A 17875-nucleotide genomic window follows, 5' to 3' on the forward strand; every position below is an offset into this window, starting at 1 on the left:
GGTAACATGGGCAGCTGATAATTTTGCAGACAAAACTTTGGGTTACTCCCTTTCATTCATGGCCTTATGTGAGACTAAGATGAGAGAGAGAGAGAGAGAGAGAGAGAGAGAGAGAGAGAGAGAGAGAAGAATACCTGGAAAATAAAAAGGCACCTTCCCTTCTCTCCTTTTGCTTTTTCTACGACTTAATGGCTATATTTTCTCTTGCTTCTTCATTACTGTGGTTACTTGGACTCGATTCATAATACTGAAAATTGACATTAAACAATCTACCTACAATGCAGCACAAAACACTATTGATACATTATCCATCACTGTTGCATTTCAAACAATAGCAGTAAGAATAGTAGTAATAGTTGTGTTTATTTATTTAATTTATATGCCACCCATCTCATCAGAGGCAACTCTAGACAGTTTATAACCAAGGTGAACAAAGATGGCAAGATGCAGAGCAAAATATACATGGGCAGAGATAGAGTCTTATCCCACTCCATTATCCACCTCCAGTGTAAAATGCCTCCATCAGGGCCTTAGGACAATTGGCAGAGCCAGGTCTTCACGCACTGGTCAAAAGGGTGGGTATGGATTGCACCTCAAGGGGCATGGTGTCCCATAGGGCAGGGGTCCCCAACCCCCAGTCCATGAACTGGTACCGGGCTGTGGCATGCCAGCAACCGGTCCGCACAAACAAGCAAAGCCCCATCCATGGGATGCAGGCAGCACATAAAAACACACACTCTCCGGTCACTGGAAAAACTTTTCTTCATGGAACCGGTCCCTGGTGCCCAAAAGGTTGGGGACCTCTATCATAGGGCATGCTGTAGCAGAAAAGGATCTTCTTCTGGACCCCACCAGCTGGAATTTCTTGACCAATGGGGTCCAGCACATAACCCTTCTCATGGCACAGGTGGGATGAGGCAATTCCATTGGGGTGAGACAGTTCCTCAGGTAATCTGGAGGGCTACCTTTCCATGTGTACAATGTGTATTATATTCTCCTTGCTAACACCATGATTAAGTACTGTGTGTATATTCCCATCTGTTTTTTTTTTCTTTTAGAGGTGTCCATGGTCATTTCAATGGTAAGCGTCCTTGGGCCTTGGGAGATGAGTGCATTGTTGAGCTTATGGCTGAGATTGTGGGTAAGAAAAGATTACTTTAAATGCTTTTTCTCCAACTTTATGCTTTTCTTTGTAGATGTTTCTGGCCTTTTTTTCTGCTCTGATTGCTTCTCACTAAGCATGTGAAGTTAACACTGCATTTTAAAATGGTGAAGTGCAAAGATTTAATGCAGACAACACTATATGAGCAAATGTATGTCCTTACACTAATTGGAGTCTGGGTTCGCCATGAATGACTTGTTCTAAAGGAAACTTGGCATCCCTACAAATGTACATGCATGTCACAGTGAATCAATTATCATTCCTTTTGTTTAGAAAGCAATGGTTGCCTGTTACATGATAATGTCTTTAATTGCTTCAAGAGAACCAAATTCTCACACGGAATTAATGTGGCAGAATATAATCTATAAAATGATTTGGAGATTGTTTACAGGCAAAGAAAGGATCTGGGCAGTTACCTGCAGAAGTCAGTATTTCTCTAGGACAGTGGTTCTCAACCTTTCTAATGCCGCGACCCCATAATACAGTTCCCCATGTTGTGGTGACCCCCAACCACTTATACATCACCAGGTGCCAGGGGTGTTGCCAAAGAAAAAGGGGGAAAAATGGTGGACAGCCTTGTTTTGCGACCCCCATGAAATAGTCGTTCGACCCAAATGGGGTCCCGACCCACAGGTTGAGAACCACTGCTCTAGGAGATGCACAATCAGTTCCTAAAACTAGTCACAAAAGCAATGGATATCCTTTCCAGGTGAAGGAATGGCACTAAACAGTTCAGGCATAAATTATTGTACTGTGAATGACATGAAAATGTATTATCCCTAGAAATGTACATTGTTATGAATGTGAATAATAATTATCCTGATTATAAAATCTATTGTTTTGCCAATTAAATTTTGTATGAGCATGCTAGTAGTCTTTCATATTTAAGTTTAAGGAAATGCTCTACTTTCAAGAGATGCTGGACTATTTCTAAAATCAGCCTTGCTCTATATTAGCCAAATATGTCTTTTTTTTTATTGAGCTAAGCATTGAAATTCCAAAACTCATTTTCCTTTTTGAGTTTACCTTGGAAAGCCCTGATTAAACGATGCATAAACTGAAGGGCACATGCTCCAAAATAAGAGCTGAATGTTTTTTCTATTCCTTTCCATAAGTATGCTTTTATACACATTATAAGATGGACATACCTGAACAAATAGAAAAAGAGTGTGGTTCCATTTTGTTTCAAGACTGCCGAGTTGAACCGTAAGCAGTACCATTACTGTTGGTTTGGGTATATATAATGTACATGTTTGCTGTAAAATAGTAACACAGAGAATTGTTCAAGAGTGTTGGGAAAAATGCTTATAACAAAAAAAAAAAAGCACCACATTCTTTTCTTTATTTTAGGAGGTTTTTTTTCTCTTGGTAGTTATTTGAAGTGACTGGCTGTCAGATATAGCAATAATTTAGAGGCTTAAAAAAAACAGAAGAAAAGAAAATATGTAATTCCAAATGCATCATGGAAACATCCTTGATTAATTTTGGTTGCCTATCACATTTCTTCAATCTGTATTTTAATATTTTATTTTTTAATATTTAATATTTTTGCATAATAGTCTTCCTAATAAGTCTTCTATTGTGTACTTACTATTTATCAATAGATTCATATATATTATAATTGCTGTAGAATTCATTCCTAAAGAGCAAAAAAAAAATATGTAATGGATGGATGCATTTATTTTGCGTATTCATATATTACTGTAATTTACACTGGACTTTTGGCTTGTTACACAGAACAGCACAAAAAAAAATATAGCCACAAAAATAAAATATTAAAACAAGAATAAATGAAAAATGAAAAAGGTACAGATATCAGGCACTTTTCAATCCTTGAATGTCCTCTGGAACAAAGTTGTTTAGTAATTTCTGCAAAACCATTGATCGGCTTGCCAATTAGACCCCCCAATAAGAGGGTCTTCCAAAGTATATGGGCTGCAACTGAAAAACTTTGCTTGTAAGTCCCTGTTCCATTGAACTCAGGTAATTAGGGAACTGCCAGAAAATGTTGGTAAATATTACATACTGGGTGAACCAGATTTGTCATTTTTAGATATAGAAGGCAGTCTTATAACTACCGAGGTACCAAGCCATATTAAAACTAGCATTTTTAATTGCACCCAAAAATTTATTAGCATCGATCCAAATAAGATAATAATACAGAACAGGTATTACATATTTTTGGCAGCCCTCGTTCTCTGTCACATGAACTATTAAATTTGGCAGCTTCTGATTTTTCTTGAAGGAAGGTCCTAGGTAGAGCGCACTGAAGCGATCCAAATATATAATGATCATCAGACAAGCAGTGTTGCTGGACCATCCTCTTCAAGTCCACCAGGGCCCTTGGCCCTTTACCTGCCTGTCTAGGAATAACTGAACTCTGCCTGCATATAGAATTCTACTCCATGCAGAATTATCACCAGAGCTGACAGATAATCCTGCACAAACAGTAACTTGGCTTTATTGTAATTCAGCTTCATCCTATTTTGTCTCAGAGACCTCAACCATCTTCAAGCACTGAGTCAGGACTTTCATAGCATCTCTGGCTCAGCCTGTGTAGAAATTTGAAACAGATGATATCTCACTTCTGAACCAATGAATAACCTCTCGGTAATTTTATATAGATGTGAAAAAGTCAAGGAGAAAGACATGAGCGCACAGCCAGCCTGATTTCTCTTCGCCTGTTGTTACTAGATGGAACTGCCCATTCAGGAAAAAGTGAAACCAATGAAGTCCAGTGTCCCAATCCCCATTGGTTGCAGGAAGTGCAAGAGGATACCATGATCAATGGAATCAAATATTAATGAGTGTCTGTTGGGATTAGGTGGGATGTATTCCTCCATTCAAGCCCCAGTGAAAATAACCAACCTGAACAGCCAGTAATATATATGTCCCATACTCATTCTAAGTCCTGACTGAAAGTGGTCTACATAATTCACTTTGGTGGCAATCTATAAATAGGGCTCTACTATCTTCTCAACATTTCTTAAAATAACAATGGCTGATCCAGCCAAGGCTTCTTGAGGACAGGCAGTACCACTGTCTCCTTGAAACTGGGTGCAATACTTCTTTTCTCATAGAAGTGTTGACCGTCTCCTAGCCCCAGTCCATCACATTTCTCCTAGGATTTCCAAGGAACCAGAAGAGTTATGGATCAAGATGACATAGTTTATTCTATAGTGTACCCTTTCCACTCCATTGGAGTCCGCAGCCTAAAAAGAAGACATTGTTTCAAGGATTTTATCAGATTTTATCATTGTAATATGATGAAACCAATTATACTGGTCCAGCAGAAGGCCTTCCTGCCCATCCTTCCATAATGGAGGATGGGAAATTTTAAAGTGTTTGGATGAGAGTCTGCCTGTGCATTAAGATCAGATAAGTACAAGCATCTTAATATACATGAGATATATTTTGATATGTAGGTATTCCTCGACTTACAACAATTTGTTTAGTGACCAGTCAAAGTTACAACAGCACTAAAAAAAGTCATTTATGCATTTTTCACACTTACGATCATTGCAGCCTCCTTAATGCCCACTTGATCAAAATTCAAATGCTTAGCAGCTGCTTCATATTTGTGACCATTGCAGTGTCCCGGGGGTGTGTGTGTCATGTGATCACCTTTTGCGACCTTCTAACAAAGTCAATGGAGAAGCCAGATTCACTTAACAACAATGTTACTAATTTAACAACTGCAATGGTTCACTTAACAACTATGGCAAGAAAGGTCATAAAATGGGCCAAAACCCACTTAAAAAATGTCTCACTTGGCAACATAAATGTTGGACTCAGTTGTGGTCCTAAGTTGAGGACTGCCTATATATGATACGATATAGGTCTGACCATGAGTTTGTACTCTGTGCTTAGTCAGATTTACTTTTTGTCTTTCTATACTCCCACTCCTGGCCGTGTTGCTACTACTACTTTGTCACCTGGAGAGATCCTAAGTTAAGCAAGGATCTACCTGGTCAGCAAAGAGATGTTTCCTTTGCTTGTTGGTTTCTGACCTATGAATCCTGCCTTAGCATTGGGCATTTAAGACAGGAGGAAAGATTCTGTGCACTTTGCAGACATGTTAGTTTTTATTTTGGAAGTTTGGCTTAAATTATATAACTTCATCCCAGAAGAGATCAGGCAGGTTTCTATCTTTATTTTTACCTTATTGTTATTTTGTCTTGGTTTGGCTGGACTTCATGTTTTATGTCATTTTGTTCCTCTGGATGTTTTAATATTCCTATAGCATATCATGAAAGCCACTGACAGTCACTTAGATTGGGATGGGCTAGAAATCGAATAAATGAGTAAAGCTCTAAGTAAGTGATGTGGTCACAGGAAGGCAGTCCTTACATCCAGTCCTACCTCCTCCTCCTCTTCCTCACTCAACTCATCATCCCCCCTCTTGCACAATAATTGATACCCATGAGAATCTCCAGTCATTGTAGTACTGACTCTTATCTCACATCTTATTTAACTTAGGTTGTCCTACTTTTATGGCTGCTGTATTATGCAAATTTGAGTGTCCCAACCTTTCTTGAGCTGCTGGTTTTACCTTAGAGAATCAGATCTGCTCCATATCTCTGGAGTTATATGCCTCACACAGTTCACTCCTGCAGAGCAACCCATCCTGGTCTCATTAAGGTCTTCAGAAAGGTTTTGTTGCCACTGTCCATTTTGCAAATAAGGACAAATGGGGGTCCACAAAAAGCAGTGCTGCCTAGGAGGAAATCAAAGCACGGAGAACATAGCAACAAACAAAGCAATTACTGGCTGTGAATGTAACAGGAGAAAATGTAATGTAAAATCTGCCAGACAGCCAATAAATCTGTTTTTTACACATTGCTTGTTCCTTTGGTCAGAAAAAAAAAAAGAAATCTGTTTTTTATCTGAGTTTTGCAATGAAATGTAATGTCACTTCTCAAGCAAAAGGAGTAAAAAAAAAAAAGTTTCCTCATGCAATACTAGATACAGCTTTCATATATTTTTCCAGTGCACACTTCTTTGAATATAAGTGGACTTTTATAATTTGGAGTGGCATGTATATTATTGTTGTAATAGTTTATTATTTCATTGTTTGTGGCACAATCAGCCAAATGTTCAGACTGAATTTGACATTTCTGTCTGCTTACCTATCAAGTCCTTCCCAGGGTCCTAAGATAGGCAGATGTTGTTTGATGGTGTTAAATTTAAGCAGGATGTAAGCTATTCCAAGTAAAGTTGCCTTTGACAATTGACGGATGGTGATTTGGTCAATGCTGCTGGTTTTCCAGTGGTGTTCCAGATGTTTTGGGATTGCACCCTAGGCGCCTATTACTCTTGGTGCTAACTTTGCTTTCTTTTGCCACTGTCATTCTGTTTCTTATTATTGATGACAGTTATATTTTTATTAAATTATGTTTGTTTTCAAAACAGCACTTGAGTCCATTTTCTGCCTCAACACAGATTGTGAATTGAATAGTGCCCTTTCAATCATTTGTAATTTCTTGGTTTGAGAATCATATTTTAATTTCCTGTTAAGTTTGAGGCTTTATTTCTTAACTCAGATTTGCAGACATGATACCATTGAATTTGCTGATCTCTTAGTGCTACCAATTACCATCTTATTCCCCTTCTTCTGCAGGTTATTTTTCACCCCCCTGCCCCCAGTGGTTTTATATGTATTCCGCTATATATTCTAGATGGACAGTGATTAGTATTTATATGTAAGGGTGTAGTTATATACATATGTTCGTTAGCATGTCTATATGTGTGTTTTGAGAGCAGGCAACAGAATTCATTTTTAATGTGCGCCAGTGTGCCCACAGTAAAAAATGACCGTAAAGGTTAACTTACCTTACCTTACCTTACCTTATCATCTTACCTTACCTTAATCTAAATTCCAAAGGGTGATTGGCATTCGACCTCCTAGCTTATTGTAGCAAATTTCACTTTAATGATTTTATGGCAGATTAATCAACTCTCTCACATTTTCCCCCACTTTCACAATGAGAACAAATTACCTTTTCAAGAATTCCAAATTGTGATGTCATTATACCAACCATCTCAACTGGATAATTACCAGATATTTTGCCTTTAAGCAAAAATTAAAAAAGAAAAAAAAGCAAGTACGGGATAAAACCCGATTAAAATAGTCTCTGCTCACTGTGGTATTTTCAGTAAATGTTCATTTTCATTTAAAAAGATGCAATATATTATCTGAAAGGAAGGTGTTTGTTTTATTTAATGCACTTGTCATATAAAAATAAACTAATTTAAATAGTTTTGTTGATGATGTTTAACATTTTACAGAGGAGGAGGAGGAGGACTGGCTGGGGCTGGTTCTGCAAAACAGAAAGTGAATATTGTGTCTCGTGTGATTTATTCAGGAATAGAATAAAGACTGGAAATAGCATTTCTTTTTGCAATTTAAAGGTTTATGCCTCTATAATACCTGGCTTTTTAAATGAGCACACATTTCCTTTTAAATGAAGGCTGCAATTGTAAATGCATTGTGAAATACAAAATCAAGGTCATTGAAGGCCTGGACCCTCAGTTCATTTTCCACTTCTAGTTAATATGCTGAGCAATGTAAGAAGGAAAAAAACATTTTGTGGATCTCTCCCCCCCCTCTTTTTCCTTCTGCATTTTATTAATGTACTATAACCTTGTCAGTATTATCTTTTGATGGGATGAAATTATCCTATTTCTCATTTCCTACACTTAAACGTTAGGTGAATATAATGAATACTTTCCAAAGTTACAGTAAAAGTAATGACCAAAGTCTGATGTATATTTGTGTGTCTGCGTTTTCCTTCACAAAGAAGATTTATAAGAAGGACATCTGGGTATTTAGGCTGTCTGTGAATTTTTTGTGGTGGATGAATAATGAGACCAAGGGAACAAACTTTATTTTGTCTACTGGACACTTGTTATTGAATATTGTAATAGCTTAATTGGATCATAGAAACATTACTTCCGAAATGTGGCGCATGCTGTGAAACATCACTATTTTCCTAGGGTATACATAAACTGTTTTGTTGTCATGGAAATCTGATAAAAAAAGCTTTTAATAAATATATCATTGTAAAGAAACCCACATGAAAAATGTGATGCCATATTCAATACAGGATATTGGCAGACTTCTAAAGGTGAACTTTAGATTAACCATTTATTTCTCAGCTCTGTGCTTTATTCTGTAAATGACAGAAAGTGGTTGTATTTATTTTTCCAACACACTTTGAAAGAAAATCAGTCAGGCTATAAATGGATCAGGTCTTGTTTTACTACTTTATCCATACTGGGTTCATAAAGTTGTAGCAAAATATTTTTAAGATTTTCGACTTTCATTTTTAGAATATACTAATATGACTCTTGAGGGAACAAGAAGGTGGAGTGAAAAAAGAAGATGACAGCTCTTATCAAACTGACAGAGGGTATTATTGCTGCAAGGTCTTTTTTGTGGGTCTTATGGAGTGTTGTACCACTCAGCGTACATCACTACTAATTTTATCAAAAGCCCTGAAGATCTATTTATTTACTCACGATTTCCTTGGACCAAGTTTCTTCGCATTTAGAACCCAGATTAATTCTATTATTTTGAAGGTGCGTGAGGAAGATTGTGTAATCATTTTAACTTAGGTGTTTAAAATGTTTTGCTACACTTTTCTGTACATCATTTTTTTTTTATTTTGTAAGCCACTTGGAGAGAAATTGTGATGAGGATAAAGCAGCTATCTTGAACCTAGTCCTGTACATGCATTGAATTGGAATATAGCCTTCTAGAATACAAATACTGAGGGACAGTGTGTTAGGAGAACAATAAACACATTGCCAGAGCACAGTTGCTTTCTTGCCCGGAAACTAGCATTATTTACCAACAGAAGTTCAATTGTTAGTTAATAGAGTGCCAATGAAAAGTATTTAGAAAGGAACAAAAGGGAAATCAAGAGAGTTATCCCCCCTGCTCCCCTAAGACATACCCAATTCCAGCAACCGTTCCCTATATGTTTTAGCCTCCAGTCCTCTAATCATCTTTGTTGTACTCTTTCTAGAGTCTCAACATCTTTTTTACATTGTGGTGACCAAAACCGGATGCAGTATTCCAAGTGTGGCCTTACTAAGGCATTGTAAAGTGGTATTAATACTTCATGTGATCTTGATTCTATTCCCTGTTAATGCAGCCTAGCCCTGTGTTGGCCTTTTTGGTGGCTGCAGCACACTGCTGGCTCATATTTAAGTGATTGTCCACTAGGACTCTGAGATCCCCCTCACAGTTACTACTATTGAGCAAGGTACCCCCTATACTGTACCTGTACATTTGGTTTTTCTTGCCTAAATGTAGAACCTTACTTTTTTCACCATTGAATTTCATTTTATTAGATGGTGCCCAGTGTTGTTTGATGTCATTCTTATTTCTTAACAAGGCTGCATTTTCAGTAGAAGACAATATATAGCTCAGGATTGAATTCTCTGAGTGTGGTTGTTTTCTTGCAGATGTTTCATTACACAACTAAGTAATGTCATCAGTGCTAAAAGTGGGTTGGGTTTGTTTTCTGTTTATATACCAGTGGCTTTTCTGTCAGTATTGGTGGAAATGGTCTTGATGATTCCTTGATTGGGCTATTGGTAACTGCTTGATTGCTGATGTAGTATTAATCTTGGTGTTAATCTCTGTTTATCTTTATGTGAATTGCTGGCAAGGAGGTGTTGTAGTCTTTTAGCTTTTTGCTTGTCTCTTTTGAATGGGATGCAGATGTTGCATTTGAGGGAGCTATGTGAAAACTCCACTGCTGAACATCAGAGAAGCTATAATATTGTTTAAGTTCTCCACTATGCTTTTTTTCATTAAAATTATCTGCTGTTTCTTCCCTTTCAACATCTCACCTTTTTATCATCAGCCCTCAGGTTTTCTTGCTATTTTCGATCTTGAGAGACGCACCTTAAAAAATGTGCTTAACAAGTCAGACTAAAATGTGAAGTTTCTTAAAAGACTTTTCTGATTAGCAGGTATATGTTCATCTGGATTGTGAGGGATAATTGTTCTTTCATTTTTAATATGAATTCACTTGTCCTTTTCTCTTACCAGATCAACTAATAGAAATTGGAATGGATGTTGCTATTCATAGTGTATTGAGAAAATCCATTAGTAGTGGCTGCAATGTCCATTTAGCTGTGTTTTTAATAACATCAGAATTCTGGATTCTGGGCTCAGAACCCGTTATAAATCAGTGTTATATTTGCTGTAATAAAGGTTTGAGCAAGCTTTAAGCAAAGTCTTCATTTTTATTGGAATGCATTCTGCAGTGATCATTGTAATAAAAGATTATTGCCTTTAGCACAGTTGGAAGTCCTCAACTTGTAACAGCAATTGGGGCCTTAATTTCCATCACTAAGTGCTGTGACCATAAATCCCTGCAGTTCCAGTTGCTGTTGTTAATCAAATCCCATATCAATAGTCAACTTTCTGCCAGCTTCCTACAACTAAAATCAGTGAGGAAGCCAGCAGAAAGTTTTAATCCCAGACTGGCAGGCAAGTGGCTGCTGCCAGAAAAGTGCAGAAGAGGGTCAACAAGTGTGTGCGAGGGTTGGGTGGGGAGGGTGTGTGAGAAATGTGGGGGTTGGGGAGGGTGCACAAGAGATGTAGGTCGGGGAGATTGTGAGGGAGTACACAAGAAGCATGGCACAGGTTGGGTAGTATGCAAGGGGATGTGCAAAGAGCATAGGTTGGGGACGTTGCATTAGAAGTATGGATTTGGGGAGGGTGCACAGGGTTGTACAAGTGGCCAGTGTGGCACAAATGCAGAAGGATTGTGGGAAGGTGCATGGGTGGGGGAGATTGAACCCAGTGAGTTGCAACTTTCCCTGCCAGCTTCCCAATAGAATTTCTGGGGAAGCTGGGAGGAAAAGTTGGAAATGGTGATCACATGATCACCGGTCATGTATTGCATGACCGGTCAAAAGTGTGAACTGGCTGCCAAGGACCCAGATTGCGATTTCATGGCTGCGGGGAAGTTTGGATGGCCAGAACTCTGAAGACTGATCTTAACTGGCATTCACTTAGCACCATTGTAACTTTGAATAGTTGTAACCTTCTGATTCTTCATATGGAAAATGTATTTTTAGACAGAAGCACATTCCTGCTGAATTTGAACAAAGTGTTCATGATGAAACCTAATCAACAGATGGATTTTAAGGAAGGAAATCTTGCTGCCTCATTATCTACTTCATTTGCCCCACTAGACTGGTAAAAAATAAATATTTTCCTGCTAAAGTAGCATGTTGAGATGATCACGGAAACATTTTTGTTTCATTGGTCCATTGTGACACATCAAAGACATATTTACCTTTCAGTCATTCGAGAGACTTTGACAGCAAGCTCACATCATGGGGGTTTGAACTTCATTGGAACAGACCTTGTGTAGGACAAAAGGGAAAAAAAAGAAACATCTGTGTAATTGCTTTTCAGGGGCTCGTAATGAAGAGGTAGCATTAATGAATGGTTTGACAGTTAATCTACATCTCCTAATGGTAAGTCATAATAACCTACATAGTGTCTAGCTAGATGAAACTATGCAATAGATAGTGCAGAATTTGTTTGTGCATCTCTTGAGACATCAGTACAACGTGGTATCTATCTAGCTGGATTAAAATTTGTCCCTTGGTATTTGGTTTAGGAATTCTGAAGAGTGTACTGAAATAACTATCCTGGGTTTACAAACAAGCCAAAACAAAACAACAAAAAAAGGGCTATGCAAATCTAATGTGAAGATTGACATAAGTGATAGTAATGGCATGGAGTGAAGTGACTCATTGCTTGCCTTCAAATACCTGGAGTAATATATTGGGCTGTCTAATTAAAGTGCTTTGACATGGAACTAATCAACACTTAGCTTTCAAATGTCATGGAAACTGTCCTAAAACAAGATATGCAAGCATGTACTTACAAAGAAGAAAGAGAAGATAGCTACCCAACTCCAACGTTCATCCTCCTCCTATTTTGTATCTCAGGACTGTGGGTTTGGTAGATAATTAACTATCAGATAATAGAGGAAACTAGTAAACCTCCTGTTCATATAAGTCTATAATAAGATAGACTTGATCTTTACAGAAAGAGCAAGCATGCCTTAAATATCATGTTAAAAATCATCTGTTCAAAAATAGGTTATATGTATTTTTAGTTTTAGAAAATTTAGCCCAAACTCACTGAATCTTATTTCTCTGTCATTTATGGCACTCAGCATTTTTCCCTGTTTTATTATTTTCGGTTTTATATATTTGGCATATCAGTTTCTCATATTATTTAGAGAAAAATGGGAAACTCTTATTTTTTTCTAGAATCGTCTTTTGATTCTGGTCCAAAGTGCAATGCCCAGCCTTTGATATGATTGAAGTTAAATCCGGCTGTGTACCATGGCACCAAATCAGGCCTAGATGGATATCTGTGATTAGTGCGTGTGTTTATTTTTTTAAACATATACAGTAGAAAAATTTTCTTTCTAAATAACATCAACAGATTTTTATCAGGCACTTAAAAGCAGAATTTAAAAGTATGTACAACTCTTGCTTCCATGTGTCTCTCCAAAGTGACATTTTGATTGTTACCCTGACATTCCTCAGAAGCTATTACAATGCAGAGTGATTTATTTGCCAAGAAACGATTATTTCTTTCAAATTTCCAGAAGTAAAAGGAACACAAAACTTTAGGGATATATAGAGTAGAATTACCTTTCTGCAGCTTCTGAGAAACACTATACCATAATATGTATAGACATTGATCCTGTATAGACGTTGAATAGAAATTGATCATAACAGAATAATATAGTGACATTTCTATCTAGCACCTCATCTTTTCATAAAAGCTTTCTGAAAATTTTTATGTATGATGTGTTTATATATAGCACATGATATCTTAAAATAGCTTGTACTAATCTATTCTTCAGGTAACATTCTAAAATATAGTAGATTTTATTCCATCCTATATGTTGTAAGAGGATTTGTTGTTATTTTTTTACAATTATTTTATTAGACAGATCAGGCAGTATATAAACAGATGTGGCCATACTTTAATATTCATAAACCCTCTTTTTTATATAATGCTAGTTAAAGTAGATAGAATTTGATAACATTTAGGATGTCACCAAGTACCTATTCCTATTTTAGAACAGAATTTACAAATTGATAATAGAGCAAGCAAATTGAGAAAAAAGTTGTTTTGCATTTGAATTCCTTTGGCATCTTCAAGTCATTGCTTTCCTACTGCAGTAAAAAAAAATCTCTATGGAGAAATATGCTAATTATCTTCACTGCCTATAAGAAAATATGTAGAACATCTGGATATCTGATTATGTGACATAAAGAAAAACTTCTATGAATCGATTGTTTTATAAGAGCCGTGATGGTGCACTAGTTAGAATGCAGTATTGCAGGCTAATTTGATCTTGACCAGCTCAAGGTTGACTCAGCCTTCCATCCTTCCATCCTTTCAGATGGTTGGGGGCAATATGCTGACTTTGTCAACCGCTTAGACAGGGCTATAAAGCACTATGAAGTGGTATATGGTCTAAGTGCTATTGCTATCTTTTCAGTGGATTGATAAATATTTCATTTTAGATAACATAAATCTGTTTTATATTTACAGTTGACATTTTTTAAGCCTACATTCTATCGCCATAAAATCTTTTTAGAAGCCAAAGCATTTCCTTCTGATCAGGTAAGCAATTAATATTTCAACATATCTATGCTATACAATTTTGTATGTTACCTGATTATTTATTAGATGCTCTTTTTTAAAAAAAAAACCTTAAAAATCCAAGTTAGACACAATCCTTTTGAAATTGACATTTTTTTTTACTGATTGGCCTTTTTTGTTGTTGCTGTTCAAATAAAAATTGTATGGGAGTAAAAGATTGAATTGCCACACTGATTGATTAATCTTTTAAAGATACTGAGCAAGCTATTGACCTAAATCAACAACAGGTTGTAAATGTTTTATTAATTCTTGTTGCTGTTTTACTTTATGAAACCAAATCAATACAAAACTCATACAATTAACAGTTTTATATCCCCAGATAGATAGAGAAATTCTTGTCGAGGGTGCTTTAGATTACTAAGTCAAACATCATTTGTGTGCTACAAAGTAGGACAATAGGCAGTGAATCAGAGACTTAAACACATTAATCTTCACGTTTGTGAGTCACTACTGATATCTCAAATTTAACAAAATGCTTGGAATCAGTGAGAAATTTGTTCAATTAAACATTATAACATTCCCTCCAATAGACTTGTTATATGGGGTAACACAGGTCAGTTGGAACATTTTTTTACGACAAATACTTAATTTGCCATTCATAAGTTGCATGTAATATAGCTTTCACTTTCCAAGGTAATATTATGTTTGGGGAAAATATTATTACATATATTCAGCATTCAAAAGTGACAGGGCTATTAAATTCACAATGCTGTGTGGAATGCAGTTGTAAAGCTGCAAAAAAGTTACTGATGATAATAAGGGATACCAACTACAGACATCCAATTCTAATCCTTTCTTGTATCTCTGTCTGCAAACGGAAATCATAATAGTGCTTTGTTCTTCCCAAAGTAGAAAGAATTAGAAGAAAAAAGGAGACCTTCCCATTGAGCCTTTTCTGTGTTATGATCCAGCATTGCTAGTGGCTCTTTGGGAATGAAGCAGACACGTAGGTAGATTACATCTGAAGTAATTGGTCTTCCATAGCTCAATCATAATGAGAGAGAAATGAGCAAGCGAGATGGTTGCGCAATGCTGTCATTGACATGCTGTTCCTCATCAAAAGTATCTGCCATTTTTGACATCTCCTAAACTTTCTATATTGTCCAAGGAGATGTTCAATGATTTTTGTCTAGTCTCCTTTATGGTCTGATATTTCCCGGTAGTCTCCCAACCAAGTCCTAAGCAACCCTAACTCTGCTCAACAGCAGAACATAGGCAAGGTTGGACATCCTAAAGGTGCTTTTTCGAAAGGCAGCTGGACTTTGTTTTTCCTTAAAGACATTTTGATTCTCATCGAAGAAGCTTCTTCGGTCACTGAAGAAGCTTCTTTTGGATTAGAAATGAAATGTCTTCAAAGAAAAACAAAGTCCAGTTGCCTTTTGAAAAAGCACCTTTGGGATAACTATGACTGGATGACTGAGGATCTCCGTAAGTTGGACAACTGCTGTCACCTGCTGGGACTATGTATCAGGTTATCCAGATTCACATATGGTATGGCTACCTGATCTGTGCTATAAAAATATAGATAGCTCCAAGGTGGGCACACTCTTTATTACTGTCTAATGATCAACTGAATATTTTAGCCCAGGTCTAGTATCCCTGAAATATGTCAGTGTAAACAATACTAGATCATAGTGCAGTAATGTATCATCACAATAATTTAGCACTATTCATATTTTTGGAATCTAAAGAACTGGTTGATACCAGAATAAATTATATGTGTCTCACTCAGTATTATCTACTCTGATTCACAATGACAGGTGTTTCACCCTGCCTACTATTTCATCCTCTAAACCATGAATGCCAGTCATTCAATATACTGTAAAACTCTTTCATGTAGACTTTGCATATCCTAAGCCTAGTGTATTAATTAATTGGTATTAATTAATTGTTTATAACAGAATGATTTGTTTTGCTTTTACATCTGTCCGCTTTTTTAAAAAATATCTATTTTTTTTTCACAGTATGCTGTTGAGTCTCAGCTCCAGTTTCATGGGCTTGATAGGGAGAAGAGTATGCTTATGATTCAACCACGAAAGGTTTGTTGAACATGGTTTGTATCATGCTAGACAATTCACGGCCTTCAACATACATGAAGCCGTCAGCATACAACTTTAAAGCTCCTAGCATCAAAAATGCTCTCACTGAATTTTGGCAACAAAGTGGCCAAATCTCACTGAGATGATTTTTCTTCAGCAAAAAGCCATTGTTGATACTCCTGAAACTCCTACTCACGGTTGCAGTTTTTCAGGCCAATTGTGGTCCTTTTGGGGTTTTTTCAGGTTTTGGTCAGAAATTGGAGTAGAAAGTCTTGGGAAATAACTGTTCTCATCCTCATCCTTAAACCCAGTGAAAACCCTAGGAAAACAACCTCAAATTTCCCTTTTTTTTCAGGGTTTTACATAAATGTATTTTATATTAATACACTTCACATTAATTCCTTTCTTAATGTGGAGATTAGTACGAGTGTGATTCCCAGCAACTTGTTAACCAATAGCCTACATACTTTTGTAGCAATGGTAGCTAAATCTACTGTTAATTGCTTTTTGAAAGAAAAGTTAATGCTAGAGTCATATTTTTCTAATTTTCTCTGCCTAAATTGCCTTTCTGAAGGGATGGCCTCAGGATAGTTTCATTAGAGGCAATAACCAGAAGGCAGAAACTCATGTGCTTTGGGTGTGAGACATTAATTCAATAGACACTGTTTCTCAACATTGGCTACTTAAAGATGTGTGGACTTCAACACCCAGAATTCTGCAGCCAACATGGCTGGTTGAGGAATTCTGGAAGTTGAAGTCCATACATCATTAAGTGGTCAAGGCTGAAAAACAGTGCACTAGCCAATGCTTGACAAGCCAATGCTTGATAAGGTTAAGGAAACAGAAGGAAGGGGAGACAATGGATAAGACTGATGGAATGGATGAAAGAGTTACTGGAATGTTTTGGAAATAAATATGAATTATTAGGTAGATAGATAAAGAAGATGAACATTAGTCCACACAGTCACCAGAAAATGAAGCCTAGCTTGGGGACTGATAGTTACATTATTTAACAAATATATAGAAGAAGTTTATATTTATATTTAAACAAATTTTAGTAAAGGTTTCATACTCTATAGGTTGGAACATACCACAACTCTAAACAATAAAATAATGTATAAACATAAGTCCCTACCTCTATGTATCCACATGCTATAGTTTTTGACAAAAAGCTGGGGGTATATAAAATAATACATCATAAACTGTTATGACTGAAATATTGTCAACATATTACTGCAGTAGTGACTGTAAAGTTTCTGGTTAGGAAAGAAGTGTTTTCCAAATTTATAAAAGATTGCATTCTAGTTTTTTGACGTGAAGAACTTTTGTTACTTTTCGACAGAACTGCTGTGAACTTTTGATTCCAGCAAAAAAAGGTTTTCAGAGAAGAAACTACTCTCAAGTTCTTGATAAATGTTAAAATATAATTAAGATAATAGAAATTACTTTCAAATCAGTAAATCTTATGCCAATTTTTTTTTTTGCAGTGATGTATTTAACTTAATTTGGAGTTTTCACTGCTTAATTGATCCCTTGGTAGGGATATGTTTTACATCATCCCTTGCAGTGAAGGAGAGATGAAATGATTTTGGCTTTAAAGCATCAAAAGATCTTGTTTTTTTTTCCTTTATTGAATATTTTTCCTTAGTTAATAACTTTGGAATTTTTTTTCATCTTTGGATTATTTGAATCTTATTGTTCTGAAATAAAAATACCATTGAGTAAAACGTTTAATAACATTTTTGTGGGATATGGGCTGTTTCTGGAAGTATCAAGAGGAATGTATGAGTTAGCTTCAGCCATTATAATCTTTTAATTTTGTCCCTGGAATGCTGAATTTGGCAAAATATTTTAATCCTTAAGATTGTCAAATAAGACCTTTGTGTGATTGAAGAACATAAGATATATTCATTCATTCCATTTACTCCTGTTCTTTTATTAGCTATT

The 17875-nt window shown here is 36.4% G+C and overlaps 1 protein-coding gene across 3 annotated transcripts in view; it reads left to right on the forward strand.

Annotated features, from left to right (window-relative positions):
* Nucleotides 1-17875, forward strand: part of KYNU (kynureninase) — a 119093-nt gene that overhangs the window by 52718 nt on the left and 48500 nt on the right. For all 3 annotated transcript variants that reach the window (XM_039338231.1, XM_039338228.1, XM_039338229.1), the window contains 4 exons: nucleotides 1059-1141; nucleotides 11607-11668; nucleotides 13779-13850; nucleotides 15854-15928. In XM_039338231.1, coding sequence (XP_039194165.1) covers nucleotides 1059-1141; nucleotides 11607-11668; nucleotides 13779-13850; nucleotides 15854-15928 — 292 coding nt within the window. The remainder of the gene's footprint in view (nucleotides 1-1058; nucleotides 1142-11606; nucleotides 11669-13778; nucleotides 13851-15853; nucleotides 15929-17875) is intronic.

This window comes from Crotalus tigris, unplaced genomic scaffold (assembly GCF_016545835.1).
Source record: "Crotalus tigris isolate CLP2741 ecotype Arizona unplaced genomic scaffold, ASM1654583v1 scf7180000017694.5664430, whole genome shotgun sequence".
NCBI classification, from domain to species: Eukaryota; Metazoa; Chordata; class Lepidosauria; order Squamata; family Viperidae; genus Crotalus; species Crotalus tigris.